We start from the raw sequence: 16489 nt of genomic DNA on the forward strand, positions 1-16489 counted from the left end.
TTTTGGACTTGATTTGATGTTCTTCATACTCCCTGTCAATGTCCCAGTCTGTCGGGTTCGGCCTGGTCTACTTTGGTTCTACTACATCACTAGGAGTGATAGGTATATTTCTGCTCTAATCCTACCAAGTTAAATTGCTTTTTTTTTTCTTTTTTCTTTTTTCGCTTGTTTATCATTCATATGGATACTGCCCTAGCCAAGTGTTTGGAGCTTGGCTTGTTCATCCGCTGTCAATGCTCCATACACTTCCTGGAATCCAGGTTGAGTAGAAGCACGACGGAAGAAGTCAACGAGGAAGGCTTGGGTATCATCATCTCGCTTTCGCACTCCAAACACTCCCTCCTGTCCTCCCTCTCCGTAGTTCATCAATGCCTGTTTTGTCATGCCGAGTCCGAGATCGAGAACTGATCCAGGCAGATCCTCCCAGTCATCATCTTCATCATCATCATCATCGGCATCGAGTCCAGCTGCAATTGCTGCATCGATCTCCTTGTTACCCGAAGCTGCAGACAGTTCTTCCACCAACACCTTGACGATCTTCAATGGTGCAGAGACTGTTGTGAATTGGTCGGGATTCTTACGGGCCTGCGACCGCGTCTTGATACGACCGGTATCCTGGATGATGAGGTCGCCCTTGACCGGAACCTCGTTGAGTCGTGGGTCCGACAACTCGAACAGCTGCGCCAGTGCGAAGATATTCTGTTTGATTTCGTCGTAACCGGCAAAGTTGACCGAATTCTCGAGCCATTTGCTCAGCACCACCACCAGGCCACTCTGGCCGCCGAGGTTTATCTGAGCAAGGAAGTCAACGACTTCGCGCGCGCTGATAAGTGTGAGTCGCGCAAATACAATAATCAGGCTTTGAATAAAGGCTGCCCGCTGGGCGGTCGCGAGTCGTTGGGCCACGGCCTGGAGAAGCTGGGGCAGATAAGGACCTAGGCGCTCAGGCCCAGCTTTCTCCACAAGCTCTGCTGCCAGCTGGCCGACTTCAGTTGCAGCATCGTCATCAACAGCAGGCCCGAGTAGTCGGTCAATGATGACAAGGACAACTTCAATGGCATCTTTGCCCGATAGCGGGTCCCGCCATTCCACAAACTGCGTAAAGTCGTGGGCTAGCATGTGTCGCACAGCTTCCGTGGCAGGCCGAATCAGTTCGGCTTCAGTCGAGTCGAGGAGCAGACGGTTTAGCTTGGGGAAAATGGTCTGCACAAATCCGGGAGGCATTGGCTCGAGACTGCGATCAGCCAAAGCCCGGATCATGTCGACCGCAAAGCAAGTCAGCGAGTTTTCTTCCGTAATATTCCCAATATCGATAGCACCCATCAGGGATGGAAGCACCTTCTCACAAAGGCGCAAGAAAGCTTCAGGCCCATGCTCGGTGATCTCCTCCACAATATCTTCAAAGGCTTCAGTAATTGTCATGATCAGCTGGAAGTTATCTGCGCCGCTGCTGGCGATATTAAAGAGAACATCAAGGGCAACTGAATTCAGGACCACGGTCGTATCTATCATGATTGTGTCTCGGAGTGTCTCTGCCAGGGTGATCTTGAGGTCGTCGGCCTCAACCTGCTCACGCAAATCATGCGCAGACACATACTCTGAGACGGTGGCAATGACAGTTGATTGGAGGGGCTGCGATACACCCTTGGGTAGCGATGGCAGAATATCCTGAAGAACGCGGATGCAAGATACTTGAACGAGCTCTGAAGGGTCGTCGGCGATAGCTTTCAGCGCCGCCTCCAAATACGAGGTCGCGGGTCCCTGGAATCCTTCACCTGCAATACTGGTAAGGGATCCGGCAACAAGATAGCCACGTGCACGCAAAAGATCATCCTGTTGCTGAATTGCATAGTGTGAATACTGGTGGAACTGATTTGTGAGTTCCATGGAGAAGTCCTGGTTTGCTTCGGCGAAGTCCCGCAGTAAGACGTTAAGAATGTAAAGAGCTGCCTCACGGAGCTTCCATCTAAGTAGAATGTTAGATCGATTGGGAAGAAATGCGAGGGAAAAAAATATGAGCACCATACGAGGCAGTATTGTCGGCAAACAGAGTATTCATATAGCCCAGAAGGCTCTCAGCTGCCTTGGCTTTTAGCCACTCGCCAGTCTTGATGACCAGGTCACCACTACATGTGCGGGGAGTGTAGTTGGCAGTGACCGAAGTCTCCTCGGACAAATACAGATTTACATCAATTTCCCACAGAAGTTCTGCTTCGGCGGTAATCTGCGCATAGGAGCAGGCAAGTTTCATGATCTCAGGCAACCAGCCAGTCGAAGTAGCAGCGGCGCCGGCATTTTGAAGTTGTTGTTGCAGTTCTGCTTTCACTGGGGGAGCCTTCAAAAGGGTCTGGATGATGTCCAGCTCTTCCAGGACGAGGAGATCAAGCGAGTAAGGAAGCCCGTCCGCATCTTCCAGGCGATTTTGGCGTTCGTTCTCAACGAAGAAATTCGAAAAGATGGGGAGCGCGTTATTGAGTTCAGTCCAGATAACCGAAAAAAATTCTGGGCTCAGGGCTGTCATGAGGCCAGGGAAGACCATGCGAATCTTCATAAGCGTCTTGACAACCTGCATTTTCAAGGCAACGACGCCACGCCATTGAGATGCAACCTCGCCCGACTTGTTGTATTCCTCCTCGGTGGGGGGCTGGGGCAAGGGAGCCTTCAAGGTCTCGACGAAGTACGGCGACCATCCACTCAGCACCTCATCCACAAACTGCTTGATAGCCGCCTTGTGTTGTTCCATCACCATCTCCAATGTGTCGAAGCAGGACCGGAAGACTGCAACTGAGAGTGCCCGCAAGATCGGGCGCCGTGACTGGGAAGTAGCCACAGCGAAGAGTGAAGAGACGAGATCGCGGGCGACATTAAAAAATTGCTCATCACTAAACCCAGTATCGACGAGATCCAGCAATACCTTCAACGCGCCGTGCAATGCAATATCGCTGGTGGAAGCGTCATTAATGATCTGCAACAGCGAGGGTAACAGTTCGGGCCAATCATCGGGGAAGTCAGCACTGGCAATCTTGCTGACGGCATAACTAGCGGAGGCTTTGACTCTGCGTTCTGGTGTTTCCGTTGTAGTGGCAAGCTCGACCAGTGCGCGGCGAATTTGTGCCTTGTTCGCGTCGTTTACAAGGATTTGACCCTTGAACTCGTCCAGGTTTGGGGACCATGCTTCGCTGATGAAATTACGCAGGACCGAAATGGCGGACTGACGCAGATTGACCGGGACAGACTCATGGGAAGCGATAGCTGTCAAGGAGATGGGGAAGGTTTCGTTCGGATAGAGCTGTTGAAGTTGACTCTCGGCGGCATTTCGCGTCTGGGATACAGATGACTGGGTATTTGCCAGGAGCGACAAGAGTTCTTGCTCCATGGCTGGTGGTGTGATCGATTAATGACAACGGAGAGTGTTGTCAAGCTGCGTCGCGCGATGAGAAAAACAATTAATGCGACGATAAGGAGACACGAGGGGCAGAAGGCGGTCAAGGCCTGATAATCTCAAGTGTTCATAATAATAATAAAATAATGGAATTAATTAGTCAATTAACTACTTAGTTATCTTAACTACGCGTCGAAGATACTGTTGCTACATTAATAACTAGTGATATGTGAATTTATCATGGAGACCACTCCGATGAAAAGTCACCATGGTTTGCCCTACTCTGCCATACCAAGAGGTCAATCATTCAAAGGTTCAACGTTCCCCACCAGATGGTCTAATTTTAGTATTTTAGTGTTTTAGTACTATTTAGAGGCCAATGAGTCATGGTTCTTCAGATCTCGAGTTACGAATACGAAGTACTGCAGAGTACCTTTTGGCGTTTATAAGAGCCAACTCGGCCGATTGATGGGAGCTGTGAGGAACATATCAGTGCTCCAGTGGTCATACTTCGCGTCAAAGGGATTGCACTATCTCTTAGTCACGGAATACACGGAGTGACTGTGTCTGTGTATACCAGAATACACTGGTATTTCAGTTCATTAACTACAGGATGAAGTGGGGGCTTCGGAAAAGCCTCATCAAGTTGATATCTTCTGCTTGCCTTCATTATCTTACCCTCTCAGCTTCAGAACCGTTTCACATGTATATATATTGGACCTTGAGGCTCGTGGTGTGATATTCTCCTATTCTTAGGTCAGTGGATAGATCATGAATCGTTCAGAAAGGATTTACAAGGCCCACTAAGGATCAGAATTATAAAATGTCAGCCCATTGCTTAAAAATCCACCATGTGGGCACGTTTCTCATAGGCAGAGTTTTAGATTCGTGAGCAAATGTGAGTGGGACTATAACATAGCAATCAAGTGACTCAAGTCATAGTCTCATTATAGTGTCATTATAGTCTCATCATAGTCTCAATTGGGTTAAATTGCCAATTAAGAAGATCGACGACAGCCCCTCATTAAATCTCCATCAAAGCAAATGCCCGATCATGCCTGATCATTCTGGGTACAGGGCGTCGGAAGGATGGAATATGATGATATATGATTTTGTTAGAGATAACCCTACAGCCGTAGAAATCAAAGCCAAGGGTATATCTTATTGCCGCCACTGCCGTCTGACATGAAGATCATCGGTGAAATCGAGTGCGTACCCGATTACGGACCTGATACCAATTGAACTCCATATAGGGCGTGCGGTGTAAGTTCCACCGCGGGGTTAATTTAGAAAAAAGAGATTGCAAATAGTAAATACCTTGTACCTTTGGAGTGGAGTTGTAGTAAGTACGCATGCATGGATTTACTAGTGGATATGAAAGAGTGGGAGTTGAGTGGGATCTTATACTTGGGAAATATTGACCAAGGGTAACAGATAAGCTAGTTTCTACTACTTTTCCAAGGTTCGACATCAAACTCCATGGAGTATAATTCAGTCTTAAAATATGGAGTATACCCCGGTTGGTTCCCCCATGGCTGTTTCATGAACGGGCCCTTATCCTCTTCTCTATTACACTAAATTTGTATTATTTTTCTGATGATCGCCCCTCGTCGCTAGCGTGTCCCATTTTCCCTCGTCTAGCACTAGCTCAACTAATCAGTGGGGACAAAAAAAACAATAGAAGCAAATACCCAGGTACTAGGGCAAAACCTGTATACTGCTACTACACATTCCCCCCTATACAATTTAGCTTAGTTATCTCAACTATTTTTTTTTTTTAATTTGATATCTTCCCACCAGCAGTGCCACTATTGTAATAGTATATATTCAACATTAGGAACGATTTGAATTTTAAATAGGTTTCCTGTACCTAGGTAACTCGAGTAAAAAAAGAAGGAGGTTTTAGGAGGTTTTATCCCAACCACGTGACGTCGTGACTTTCCACCTTCATCTTCCACTTCCCCTCAATTTCGTCGCCTCTTCTTCTCAGTTCTTCTCTCGAGCTTATTAAGGGTTCAACCTACGTCAGCTTTCTCGCCTCGTATTAGTCTACCCCATACCGCCTATCCCTTTCGCTTGAGAAACCCACCCCTCAGGGAACATCATTTCTCCCCCCCCCCCTCTCCCTCCCAAAAAAAAGTTGATGCCTTCTTCCTGAGATCGGCGCCTAAGAATACATCGCTTTTTCTGCTCCCGTGCTGTGTGATAGTGCTTGCACTTTGCTGTCTTGTCCACTAAAGCGTAGGTTCTTCTACTTTCTCATTTACCCCCTTCTTGAACAACACCGATTTTTGGCCCATAACAAATCTTCACTCAACCCTCTCTACCTACATTACTTCCTCCATAAATCCTCTTGAAGAAGCCCACCTATGCATTCTGTTCCTTTCCCATCTTTCATCCCCACCAACTTCAAGATTTTTGATATATACACACCTCAAACTTTTTATAGTGGATCCCACGTTGACCGATGACTATAGAAAGGCAGAGCGATGATTAGCCTTAGGGTGGAGTATTATTCAAATTCCCTCGAGACTCCATCAAGACCACACTTCCTGTAGAAAAGAATTTCACAACCGACGGCAATGCCAATGGCCAGTGAAACCAGTACCAGTACTACCACCGCCACCATGACCACTTTCTCCGCACCGCTCCCTGCTACTCGATCGCTGCCTACAAACCAGGCAGCGCTGGCAGCTTCCTTCACCAACTTCCTTACAGTTTCCGTCCACCAAATACTCTTTTTACGATCAGTCTATCCACGTGCAACATTTCTCCCCGTGCGGGCGTACAACTATCCAGTCCGACAGTCTCGTCACCCGAAAGTTTGTGACTATATCAATGACGCATCAATCGCAGTTGGAACAGAAATTTTGAAAGGCACAATTACCGCAGTCAGCATCATCATCTCATCTCTCCGCTCCAACCAACCTCTCGAGCGATATGCCTTCGATCTATCGGGCTTCCCGCGAGCTCCTGCGGGGGAGGTAAACACCACATTCGAGGAAAGAAGTGAGAATTTACCCACAACTCCTGTGAACGCGAACACCGCCCCGACCTCTGTCGACCTCGAGTCACAATTCCGGGCTTGTTTGGCTCGCCTCGCGTCAGCATGTGCGCGACTGACCCCGCTACCCCGCGATGACGAATTCAGCTTCACTGTCTGTATCGAAGTGCGAGAGGATGCCCTCCCTCCCGCAGGTACCACCAGAGAGGAGCAAACCTGGATTGTTGCCGAACCTGAAAAGGTGCACATGCGATCCTGTACCGCCCCCTATTCTGTGTCAAAAGTACGGAAAGATGACCCTTCACCCCCTCAGACCTCAAATGGTCGTGCTAAAACGGTACCGGTACGACGTGTTGAGGCTGGAGAGCTGCGATTGGAGCTGTGGGTTGAGGAGGCACGACAGAAATTTAACGACCCGGTGGACTCAGAGCAGCCATCATAAACATTTACCTCACCTATAATTGTGTCATGGGGAATCGTTGTTCGTTTATTATATGTCCACATCCATTTCCAGCCTCATTATTGAATTAGCGTGACCAATGATCGACACATGATGGACAAGGAAATCAGGAATTTCCCTCCAAGAAAGTGGCGCAACTATAGAAAACGGAGAACTGTCGATTTATGGGGCTCGCAGCACTTTCTTCCTTCTTTCTTCTCTTCTTCATACTTGCATTTATCAGCTTTATATATATATATATTTCCCCCCTCTTTTTCTCCCCCTCTCCCCTTTTATTTTTCCTAACACTCCTTCTCTTACATTTTGTTTTTTTCTTCTCAACCCACTATTTGGTTCTGATATTACTCTGCCAGAATCTTTACCTTATATCTTTTTGTGATCTCTGGTCTTATAAACTGCGGTCTAGCGATCCGTTATCTTTTTTTCATACCATATGCCTTGGAATATCCCAAGCATATGATTATCTTCACAATTTTACAATTTTACAATTTTTAGCCAATCTGATTATACACCAATGAGAAGGCCATCTCGATCTGACTCTAAACTTGTTCATGCCCATGTGCACTTTTGACTGCCTTGTAGGCCAGCCTTTAATGTGATCTTGATGATACTCAACATTGATTGGTAAAATGGTGACTAGGCCATATTGCCTCGGCCACCTTTCTGCACCAAGAACATCCATGACATGGTGTTGTGGCTGCAACTTCAGTCAAAAGATTCCTGGACTACGATACTTGTTCTAACGGACGACTCTGGAACACGCATCTTTGGGGAAAGGCCTCTGAGAGGTGGCATTGACAATCGGCAGAATGAACGACGGTTCGAGACAGCTTACAGACCCTATCAGCGGAAAAGAATTTGTAATTGAGGATCTTCCGCTGTGAGATAGGACGGTTAGAGCCAACTTCAATATCAGAAGAGCAGGTAATTCTCACTTCCCAAGATTGGAAGTTTGATCTCAGCAACAGTTTTCTTATTTCATAAACATTGGAACCTCATCAGTGAATATCATTTTCTCTTGTTTTTGGTGATGGAGCGAGGTGATGGGATCAGTCCCATCTCGATTCCCAAGTGGTCATACTGTTACTTAGGTATATGAGTATCCCTTCTCGTACTCAATAGAGTAATATATCCACTCATAGCTTTTCTGTCCTCAGTCTCCCCGAATGTTTGAATTCAATCTCGAGCTTGACTTAAAAATGATGACTTATTGCATGCACTTTTGATGATCGTATAGGCCAGCTTCCAATCCTTACTATTTTGCTTATATTAAATAAATTTCTATCTCCATCATTGCAATGATGTGATAACACATGCGGCAATCAGATGTGTGCATCGTCGTTGATCTCGAGCAACCTTCCGCTGAATTGGTCGAAGAAAGTTGAATTTAACCTCATTTTGAGGAGGGCTAATACGGTTGATAGTTGATCTGACCTCCCGGAGATCAGCTCCAAGTGATGGACGACCTTGGGTAGCCTGAGCAAACTTATGGTCTTCGCTAATCAAATACCCTTCCACCGAAGCAGATACCAGCATGCAACGCACCGGAAGATTCCGATACATGATCAACCCCGAAGTGATGCGACAGGCACTGTGTGTCGGTGTCATAAAGAGAGGATGTCAGGAGTCCAGAAATTGGGTTTGATGGTTGATTTTATGAAATCCGCAATAGCAGTTTCTAACCCTTCACGTCATATCTGTCTGCTAGTTGCGCAAGCTCCATTACAGCAGAGATATTTTCGCTTGTATCTTTGATATCACTGAAATTGACCACAAGGATGTAAAGTCACTGAATCAGAGCTTCGAGGCCTCGTACCGTTACCAAATCCTCCATTTTATCTAAAATCACCATCTGGGACTTCCACTCGGCAAAGAACCTTCGAACGCTGCAGAGAACACAGCTGATTCTAAGCAGATGAGGTCTTTTGCGACTGAATGCTCTTTATCAGAGATCATGATATGAATTGACACTTGAGGTCCATGGTAACGGGCAAGCAGGCTAGAGAAAGACGCGTTAGCAAAGCCGCTTTTTGGGAGGAAGTGAGCTACTTTACTTTGAAATAGAAACTTTGGCTATTGTTTCAAATTGGAGGGGGAAAATAGTGGGATTGTCAATTATAGAGGGTTGTGGAGAGGAAGAGTCTGGTAAGAGTGCACACTGAAAAGAAATAAGCGCAGATCAAGTCAGCTAAAATTAGATATACAGTAAGTACTTACACATAATTTCAGAATATATACCCGTGTTCTACCCAATACCGAAATCAATATCAACACTGACAAAGCTTGGATATTCATGATTCAAGGCCAATATCGCCAACCCTGACTTCTGCTTTCGATGCCAGCGCTGTTAGCATTAGGTCAAGTCACATTAAATTAGTTTGTATTATGACATCGAGAGCATGCCATCCTTTGTTGCATTTGGCTACGCCATCCACCAAAAGCTGATGCAAAAGTACAAGCGCCCAGGTGAGGACTATCCAACATGCAAGCTGATGCTTAACTGTCCCCATAGTTTCAAATAATCAAATTTCATCCATCATTCCTAGCCTTGAAAGATCAATTGACGATACTCTATCGATATACCTATGTAATCTGTTCGATTTATAACGTTGCTATCAAGACGTAGTACTTATTGTTATAGTTCATTGATAAAGGACAGATAAGATCTGATTAAAAGAGCCTCAAAACGGAAAGTCCAAGCGGGAGCTTATCGCTTGCCGTCGCTTGTCATCGGCCCGATTCAATATTCATTCAAGGCAGTTTCAGGGTTCTTTCAAACAAAGTCATATCTGGGTAACTGAGGGGATCTGACTCTACTGGTGCTACCCGAAAGCCTCCGATATTTGGCAGATTTATTAGCTGCATCTCTCCTAGCTTCAACCCCGGATCTTACTTCACACTTCCCTGAACCTTGAAAACTTGGAAATAGCCCCAACTTTCTACTTTCTACTTCAATATTCCATTGCTTTGCTCTTCCTGGACCATATATATATATATATATATCCAATATTGAAGAAACTGTAGACTTACAAACATGACTGCCTCGGCTATTCCCTCACTTCCCGCCGGAGATTCTCCTGACCTCGTCTTGGTCCGCGCTACAGCGGAGGAGCGCATTGAATGCCTCAAGCTCAACAGCATTGCATGGAAAGGCCCTTTGGATCTCGACGCATATATTTCCCGTGAGAATCTTCTCCTTAACCAGTCGTTGACTCGCGACAGCCTAACAATCTGGATCTTGGTGGATCGTTCCGAGCCAGAGGGTAAACGTACGATTCTCAGCGCATGCGAAACATACAAGAAAAGGGCATTGTTAGCATACAACGGGGCGCTGGAAGACGTAGTTACACATGGTATTGGATGTGTCTACTGCCGGGCTGAGTTCCGGGGTAAAGGCTACGCTAAACGCATGTGCGAAGAGCTGGGTAAGAAGCTTGAAAAGTGGCTGGTGGAAGAACAGCCGAGGGGTAGATCGTTGTTCTCTATTCTTTACTCGGATATTGGAAAGAAGTTTTACACGCAGTTGGGGTGGAAGCCGTTTCCTTCTGCACAGTTTTCTTTGCCGGCTGCTTCGGCCGCTGGAGCTGCGAAGTCCAAGACGAGGGATTTATTTCCGACGGATGTGAAAAGTTTCATGTGTAATGATACGGTCATGACTAAAGTGCGAGAGGAATTGCAGACTGCTTCGCAGAAGTCGTCTAATGTTCAAGTTGCGGTTATTCCTGATTTCGATCATTTCGTGTGGCACTGGGCCCGTGAGGAGTTCACGGCTCAGAAGCTTCTGCAGCGCTCCCAACCTGTCATCAAGGGTGCTGGGAACGATGATGCTCGTGTATATGCCGTGTGGAACCGGAACTTTGGTGAATCGCCCGAGAGTAATATCTTGTACATCTTGCATTGGGTATATGATGAGCCCAAGTCAGTTGAGGAGGAGAGCTCATTGGTCCAGGCTATTGTTGGAATCCTAGAGCGCGCCCAGGAGGAGGCACATGAGTGGGGGCTGAGCAAGGTCGAGTTCTGGAATCCGTCACCACTGCTGCAAAAGGCAGTGGCGAAGCTAGATCCAAATATCCAGCTTGTGCACCGTGAGAAGAGCAGTATTTGCAGTTTGCGGTGGACGGGAGCTGAACATGGACTGAGCGACGATGTGGATTGGCTCTTTAATGAGAAGTTTGCGTGGTGCTGATCGAATGACCTGCGATAGACTCGATCATGGTGTTTTTAAGATTTCTGGCATCATATATCATCATATATAAGAGCCACTCCATGAATTACACAACCTTATCAATAGCCTTTATTCCTATAATCATCTTTTTGAATTTTTGAGAAGTTCATGCCAATTCCTGGTAGCTTTGCCAGCAGCAGCAGGAGGGCCAGATGATACCTCGATTGCCTTTTGTCTCTGCGAGGGCGTAACAAAGAACATAGTCATAGGATCGGGGCTTTGGTAAGCTCCTTGCAATTTAGATAATGTGGCCTCGTTTCTCCATGACTCGGGAAGACAATCTTTCCACGCACGAAGGAACTCACTTCGCCCGATAGCTGACGAAGCCGAAGGAGCCGTGGCAGCAAGATATGTCTCGCCTACCCACCGCACGCATTCTACCTTGTCAAAGCTTGCCCCTGGATCATGAATCAGTCATTAGTCTTATGTTACCGGGATCGCCTTCAGTCTCGTGCACTCACATCTGATTTCTTCCGTCCAAGACGGCCGCTCATCTGCTGTACATAGCTTGCGCACCACAGCCTCAAGCAAAGCTCGTGGAAACGGCTCCGATGTGTCATCATCATCATCATCCAAAGTGGACTTCCACAAATCCCCGACAAGGAATTGCTTCTCAACGTCAATCCCCTGCAAGGCCGCACCCTCCATCATGCGCTTCCACACGTTCAAACGCGCCTTCGCAGAAGGTCTCCATCCCGCAAGCCCCTGATTCCCGTGCACAAAAGCACAAAGCTCCAACCAACCCTGCACACACTGTTCAGTCGAAACAGGAATATCGTTGAAAATGTCATCGCGGAGCTTCTGCACCGCAGCGTTGCTCATGTCAGATTCGTCCTCCATTTCAGCATCATTATCCAAATCTCCATCGCGCCGATCATACAATTGCAAGCTTTTTTCGAGCAGTGGGATGGCCGAGAACCCACCGGCTGGAACGTGCAGTTCAAGTGTCGACCCGCACTTTGAAATAGTAGTGACTGCCTCGTCGGGGAGATCTAATGCGCCATTTTCATCAGCTTCCTCGACGACTTTGACGTCTTCTTTTGAAATTTGGCCCGGGCTTGGGAGGATGATGTGGATTGAGTTCGAGGATTGAACCTGGCGGATACGGTATGTTTTTGTCGGTGTGCATAGGTTGATGTATTCTTGTGCGGTTGTGTCTGCTACGGCTAGGGTGAGTGCAGGCGAGGGAGACTTTATTTGTAGACTGGTTTTATATAGCTTGTTAGTAGGCGTGAGGTTGGTGCTCAGTGTTCAGACTACTTACACGGGTGCGTCTTTTGAAGAGAGCAGTTCCTCTAGCTCTGGGGTGAGTTCTAGGAGTCGGAAGCCCTGCTGAGGGTGAGTGTGTGTGAAAAGAATTCTTCGTGAATGTTGGGTCGACATCTTGAGAATGATGCCTCTATCAATTGGGGAAATGGAGAGCTGGCGAGAGAGAGATGATTCGGAGATGATCGGAGACACGCGTTTGACCGCGTCGGGAAGCACAGACCACCGTTTAATAGAATTGCTGATAATCAACTGGTTCAAGACCACATCGAGACTATAAAAAGAGATCAGAAATCCTCGAATACATTTTCATGCTGATCTAATTCCAAAATAGCCAATCCATACATATCACGCCTTCTAGTATGCAATCTAATACGCCATGAAACAGGACAAAAAATATACAAAACAAAATTAAACAGATAAAGAGGTCAAGCTCTTTTCTATGACCTACACAGACTTGGTAATCCTTATCCCTACTTTAGGGGTCACTTTCGCTTTTCTGCTGCGCTTCCTCTTGTTCTCTGGCTTGTCGCTCCAGTTCCATTTCCTCCATATGTCGCAGGTCGTCTTCACTGGGCTCATACAAGTGCCAGATAACATAGTGAGGCAGTCCAAATACAGAGAACTTCATGCGCTTGGCCATCTGTAGAAAAAAAAAAGAAGAATGTCAGCTGTTTGTCAAAAAAGGGCTAGATGAACATTGCTACCTTGCCAAAGCCTTCAGTTTCAGCATGCTTCTCAAAGCTGAAGGCTGGGAAATGAACACCAGCGCGAAATACCCGGGCCTTGGCCAGGATACTAACACCGCCAATACCATCCAGCTCCATCTCCATGTCGGGGTCGCCGTAGGGGTCGCGCAGGTATGCAAGATGAGGTCGCCATGTAGCGTATTCGGCATAACCCTCTACAATCACGGCATCTTCATCCAGAGTATCGGCCAGTGCGAGTGCAGTCTCCGATTCCTGCCAAGAATTAAGGTCATAAGGCTGCTCTCCACCTAGCCAATCCGGAAGCGGCCGCCACACATCTGGAAACAAAATCATCAGTGTCGGCCCCTTAAAGTGACTGCAGGCTACTTACTCGGTACAGTGACATCCTTGTTATGTCGCATTAGATCTTCGATAATCGTACATGGGGCCGTCAGTACATCAGCATCTCGCCAATAAACCCAGCTGTGCGTCGGGCGAAGGGTTGCGCTGAGAAGCCAATTCCTCGCCTGGGCCATCAGCTTTCGCCGACTAGCCTGAGCCTCGAAGCCGTGGCGGTGCTCCACATCCTGCTGCACTTTCTGACCAAAGTCCTTCTGGATGACGGAGATCTCGCCAAACGTCATCTTCGAATCGGGATCGTTCTGGATCTCCGATAGCATGGTCGACAGCATGTCAAGGGTATCATCGCGCGAGTCCGAAACCAGAAATGCAAGGTCAATCAGATTGTGAGGATATGTCAGGTTGCGGAGATGCGAGAAGAACATGGGTAAATGCGGAGCGGCATCTCGTAGGGGTGTAAGCATGAGAACACGTTCCCCGCGCTCCCAGCCCTTTTCTGTGCCCTGCACTTCAGACAGATCATAGTACCGAACCGTTTGGAGGTGGAGGTCTTCTGAAGCACTCCAGAGACCGAGGGAAAAGGAGGGAATTATAACGGCGCGCCACGAGGGGAAGATGAAGAAGATCAGAAGCAGGGATACCCCACCGACAAGGCATAATCGTTGGAAAAGCTGGCGGCGACGGCGGAGGGAGGGTTGAGTGCGAGGCTGGAAGCTGGCTAGATGTTAGCTTAACAATTTCATGCCAATGTCGTTCGAAATCGGCTGTCATCTGCAGCCACCCATGTCCACGATAGATCCACGATGGATCCATGATGTATCTGCGATGCGCGCGACCGTTATTTTCGACGTACCGGTTAGGAGAGATGGAGAAAGCATTAGAGCCTCGAGGATAGGCCAGGGAGCCTTTTGGTAAGGCGTGCCTGTTCATGATTCAAATACTCGCATTGATTCTCAGGCCAAAAAACAACGGGGGCCTCGGCAACCCGAAGATCTATCTCGAAAAGGCCAGCTTTAGAATGCCCGGGCCGCTCGACGGGGATTGAAGGCAGTATGTAGAAGAAGCAATGGAAAGCGAAAGGAAAAGAGCTGACGTCTGAAAGAAGTAGAATAAAAGAGAGGGAGTTTGTTCCGATGATTCGGAAACAAGAACCAGGGAGAAGAGGGAGTTTCGCGTTTAACTCGAAGCACCGAATCCGGGTTACCGCTTGCAGCCACAGAAGCCCAGCCTGAGTAATCTATTTAATTAAAATCAATTCCAACCCAATTTTCCTCATTTGGAGTAGTATATACAATTTATTTAATCTATAGGCGTTTTTATTTTCCATCTCAATATAGGTTCAATGTTGATGCTGGCGACCCTTTCGTACTTCCCTCGAGCCGTTGCATCATTTGCATCACCAACGTCCCCATCTGTGGCCTATTGCGCAATTCACGCAGGACAGATCCAGCTTCATATTCATCATCCAATATATAATATCGTTCCCTTTCATAATCCACCACACTTTTTTTAAATGAAATTTTGGCGATCACTTTTGCCGGGACGTTGGCCTTGTTCATCGAGCTTCGGGATACCATGCGCAGAAATGGTCGAAGCCCTGATCGTGTTTGGTGTTTGACGCGAACAGATAGGGGAGCTCCAGTTTGCCCGTGGCTATCACCAACGATACCTCCTGGGTCTAATGTGAATATATCGAGCGGGATGTTTGCATTCTAACAGTGTCAGCATTACCACTCCAAACCGTGGGAAGGCTCTTGTTTGCTCGACCTACCTCGACTAAACTTCGTCGCAGTGCATATAATGCGACACTCGACAATAGCTTGCTACTGCCGAACCGGAGTCTTGCTTCTTTGGCACTCAACAAAGTGCCTGCTGGCCGGTGATCTCGGCCTTGGTCGTGATCGAAGTAATCTAGTCGACCATATGTTGCAGCCGAGCAACCAATGTTGATGACTTTTGCTGCTCCATAAGGACTTCCATCGCCAGCGTGGAAGGCCTCTAGTAGACCGACTGTCAAGAAAAAAGGAGCAATGCAGTTGGTCTGATATACTGGATCATAGCCGTCCAGCGTGAAATCATCGATAGTATAGGAGAGAGTAGCGGCAGAATGTATCAGGCTCACCACCGGGGGAATCTGTTTGCTTTTCACGCGCTCGACGGTAGTTTGGGCGAAGTCGAGAACCGATTTTAAGTCGTCGAGGTCGAGGGTGAGTACTTCGACTGATCGTGGTCCAATGAGTCGAATTTTGTTCATCAAAATGTGGAGGTCCTCGCCTCTTGTATTCCGGGCTGTTAAAAGTAGATGGACCCAAGGCTGAGACTTTGCAATAGCTAATGCAATCTCTGATCCCAGTGAGCCATTGCTGCCTGTAATAATCACTGTCCCAGTCAGTGGCTTACTCATGTTGCCGTTCTTTGTGACATGGGTTTACTGGGCAAGAAAGCCAGAGGTGTAGTGATCAAAGATCAGAATTGCATTGAATTGAAGATGGAAAACTCAGACAGGCTTAGTTCTTCAGAAACCAGGAACCAAGGAAAGGAGACGAAAACAAACGTCAACGCATCTGAAACTGAAACTTAAGACTTTTATATAGTAAGTACCGGAACTCGGGAATAGCCTCACCACCTGTAACGATGTAAAGTTAGATACCTAGGTATTTTTGATTATATCTGACTCTCTTATAACGGACCAATCGCTTCTATAAGTTAGGACATCGTCAGTGTTGGAATGTCTCAGTAGCCGTGTCGTCGCGTCTTCATGTCTGATGTTCAAGTGGAGCATCTACTAATGAAAATTTCAAAAAAGTCGTCCCTGGTTCCAATTAGCGTGAAGTCCGGCTGAAATACGAGACAGTTTATTAATTATTATTACGTTTTTGATCGTGGGTTTCATTGCGTTATTGCTCAGCTGAAGTCTTATGCGCATTAACACGTCAGAATCTGTGTTACAACTCCTAATTTAGTGCTGTACTTTTCTGTACTCCGCTGTAGTACTTGAACGCGGAATCTCGGAGATCGCAAATTCAAGATGGGATTTGCGGTTCCGATTCCACAGTGGAGACTATTCTCCTTCTTCCAAGGTTCACTTATTCAGATCGGGTCG

The 16489-nt window shown here is 47.1% G+C and overlaps 4 protein-coding genes across 4 annotated transcripts; 2 read left to right on the plus strand and 2 right to left on the minus strand.

Moving 5' to 3' along the window:
• Positions 1-192: 192 nt before the first annotated feature.
• On the minus strand, positions 193-3376 carry N7495_005437 (uncharacterized protein; the record flags this gene model as incomplete). The annotated part of the gene is made up of 2 exons (XM_057208088.1): positions 193-1966; positions 2028-3376. The coding sequence occupies 2 exons, from the start codon at positions 3374-3376 to the stop codon at positions 193-195; spliced, it is 3123 nt and encodes a 1040-aa protein (XP_057061862.1).
• Positions 3377-5970: 2594 nt separating this feature from the next.
• Positions 5971-6828, plus strand: N7495_005438 (putative mitotic spindle checkpoint protein (Mad2B); the record flags this gene model as incomplete). The annotated part of the gene is made up of 1 exon (XM_057208089.1): positions 5971-6828. One exon carries the CDS (start codon positions 5971-5973, stop codon positions 6826-6828), a length of 858 nt encoding a protein of 285 aa, XP_057061863.1.
• Positions 6829-9880: 3052 nt separating this feature from the next.
• On the plus strand, positions 9881-11032 carry N7495_005439 (uncharacterized protein; the record flags this gene model as incomplete). Its single annotated transcript, XM_057208090.1, has 1 exon — positions 9881-11032. One exon carries the CDS (start codon positions 9881-9883, stop codon positions 11030-11032), a length of 1152 nt encoding a protein of 383 aa, XP_057061864.1.
• A 120-nt stretch (positions 11033-11152) lies between these two features.
• On the minus strand, positions 11153-15790 carry N7495_005440 (uncharacterized protein; the record flags this gene model as incomplete). The annotated part of the gene is made up of 9 exons (XM_057208091.1): positions 11153-11469; positions 11533-12275; positions 12336-12611; positions 12922-12980; positions 13045-13364; positions 13418-14104; positions 14240-14308; positions 14756-15098; positions 15158-15790. 9 exons carry the CDS (start codon positions 15788-15790, stop codon positions 11153-11155), a joined length of 3447 nt encoding a protein of 1148 aa, XP_057061865.1.
• Between the last annotated feature and the right edge of the window lie 699 nt (positions 15791-16489).

Source organism: Penicillium taxi (genome assembly GCF_028828555.1).
Source record: "Penicillium taxi strain IBT 34144 chromosome Unknown utg000004l_segment0_segment0, whole genome shotgun sequence".
Taxonomy (NCBI): Eukaryota; Fungi; Ascomycota; class Eurotiomycetes; order Eurotiales; family Aspergillaceae; genus Penicillium; species Penicillium taxi.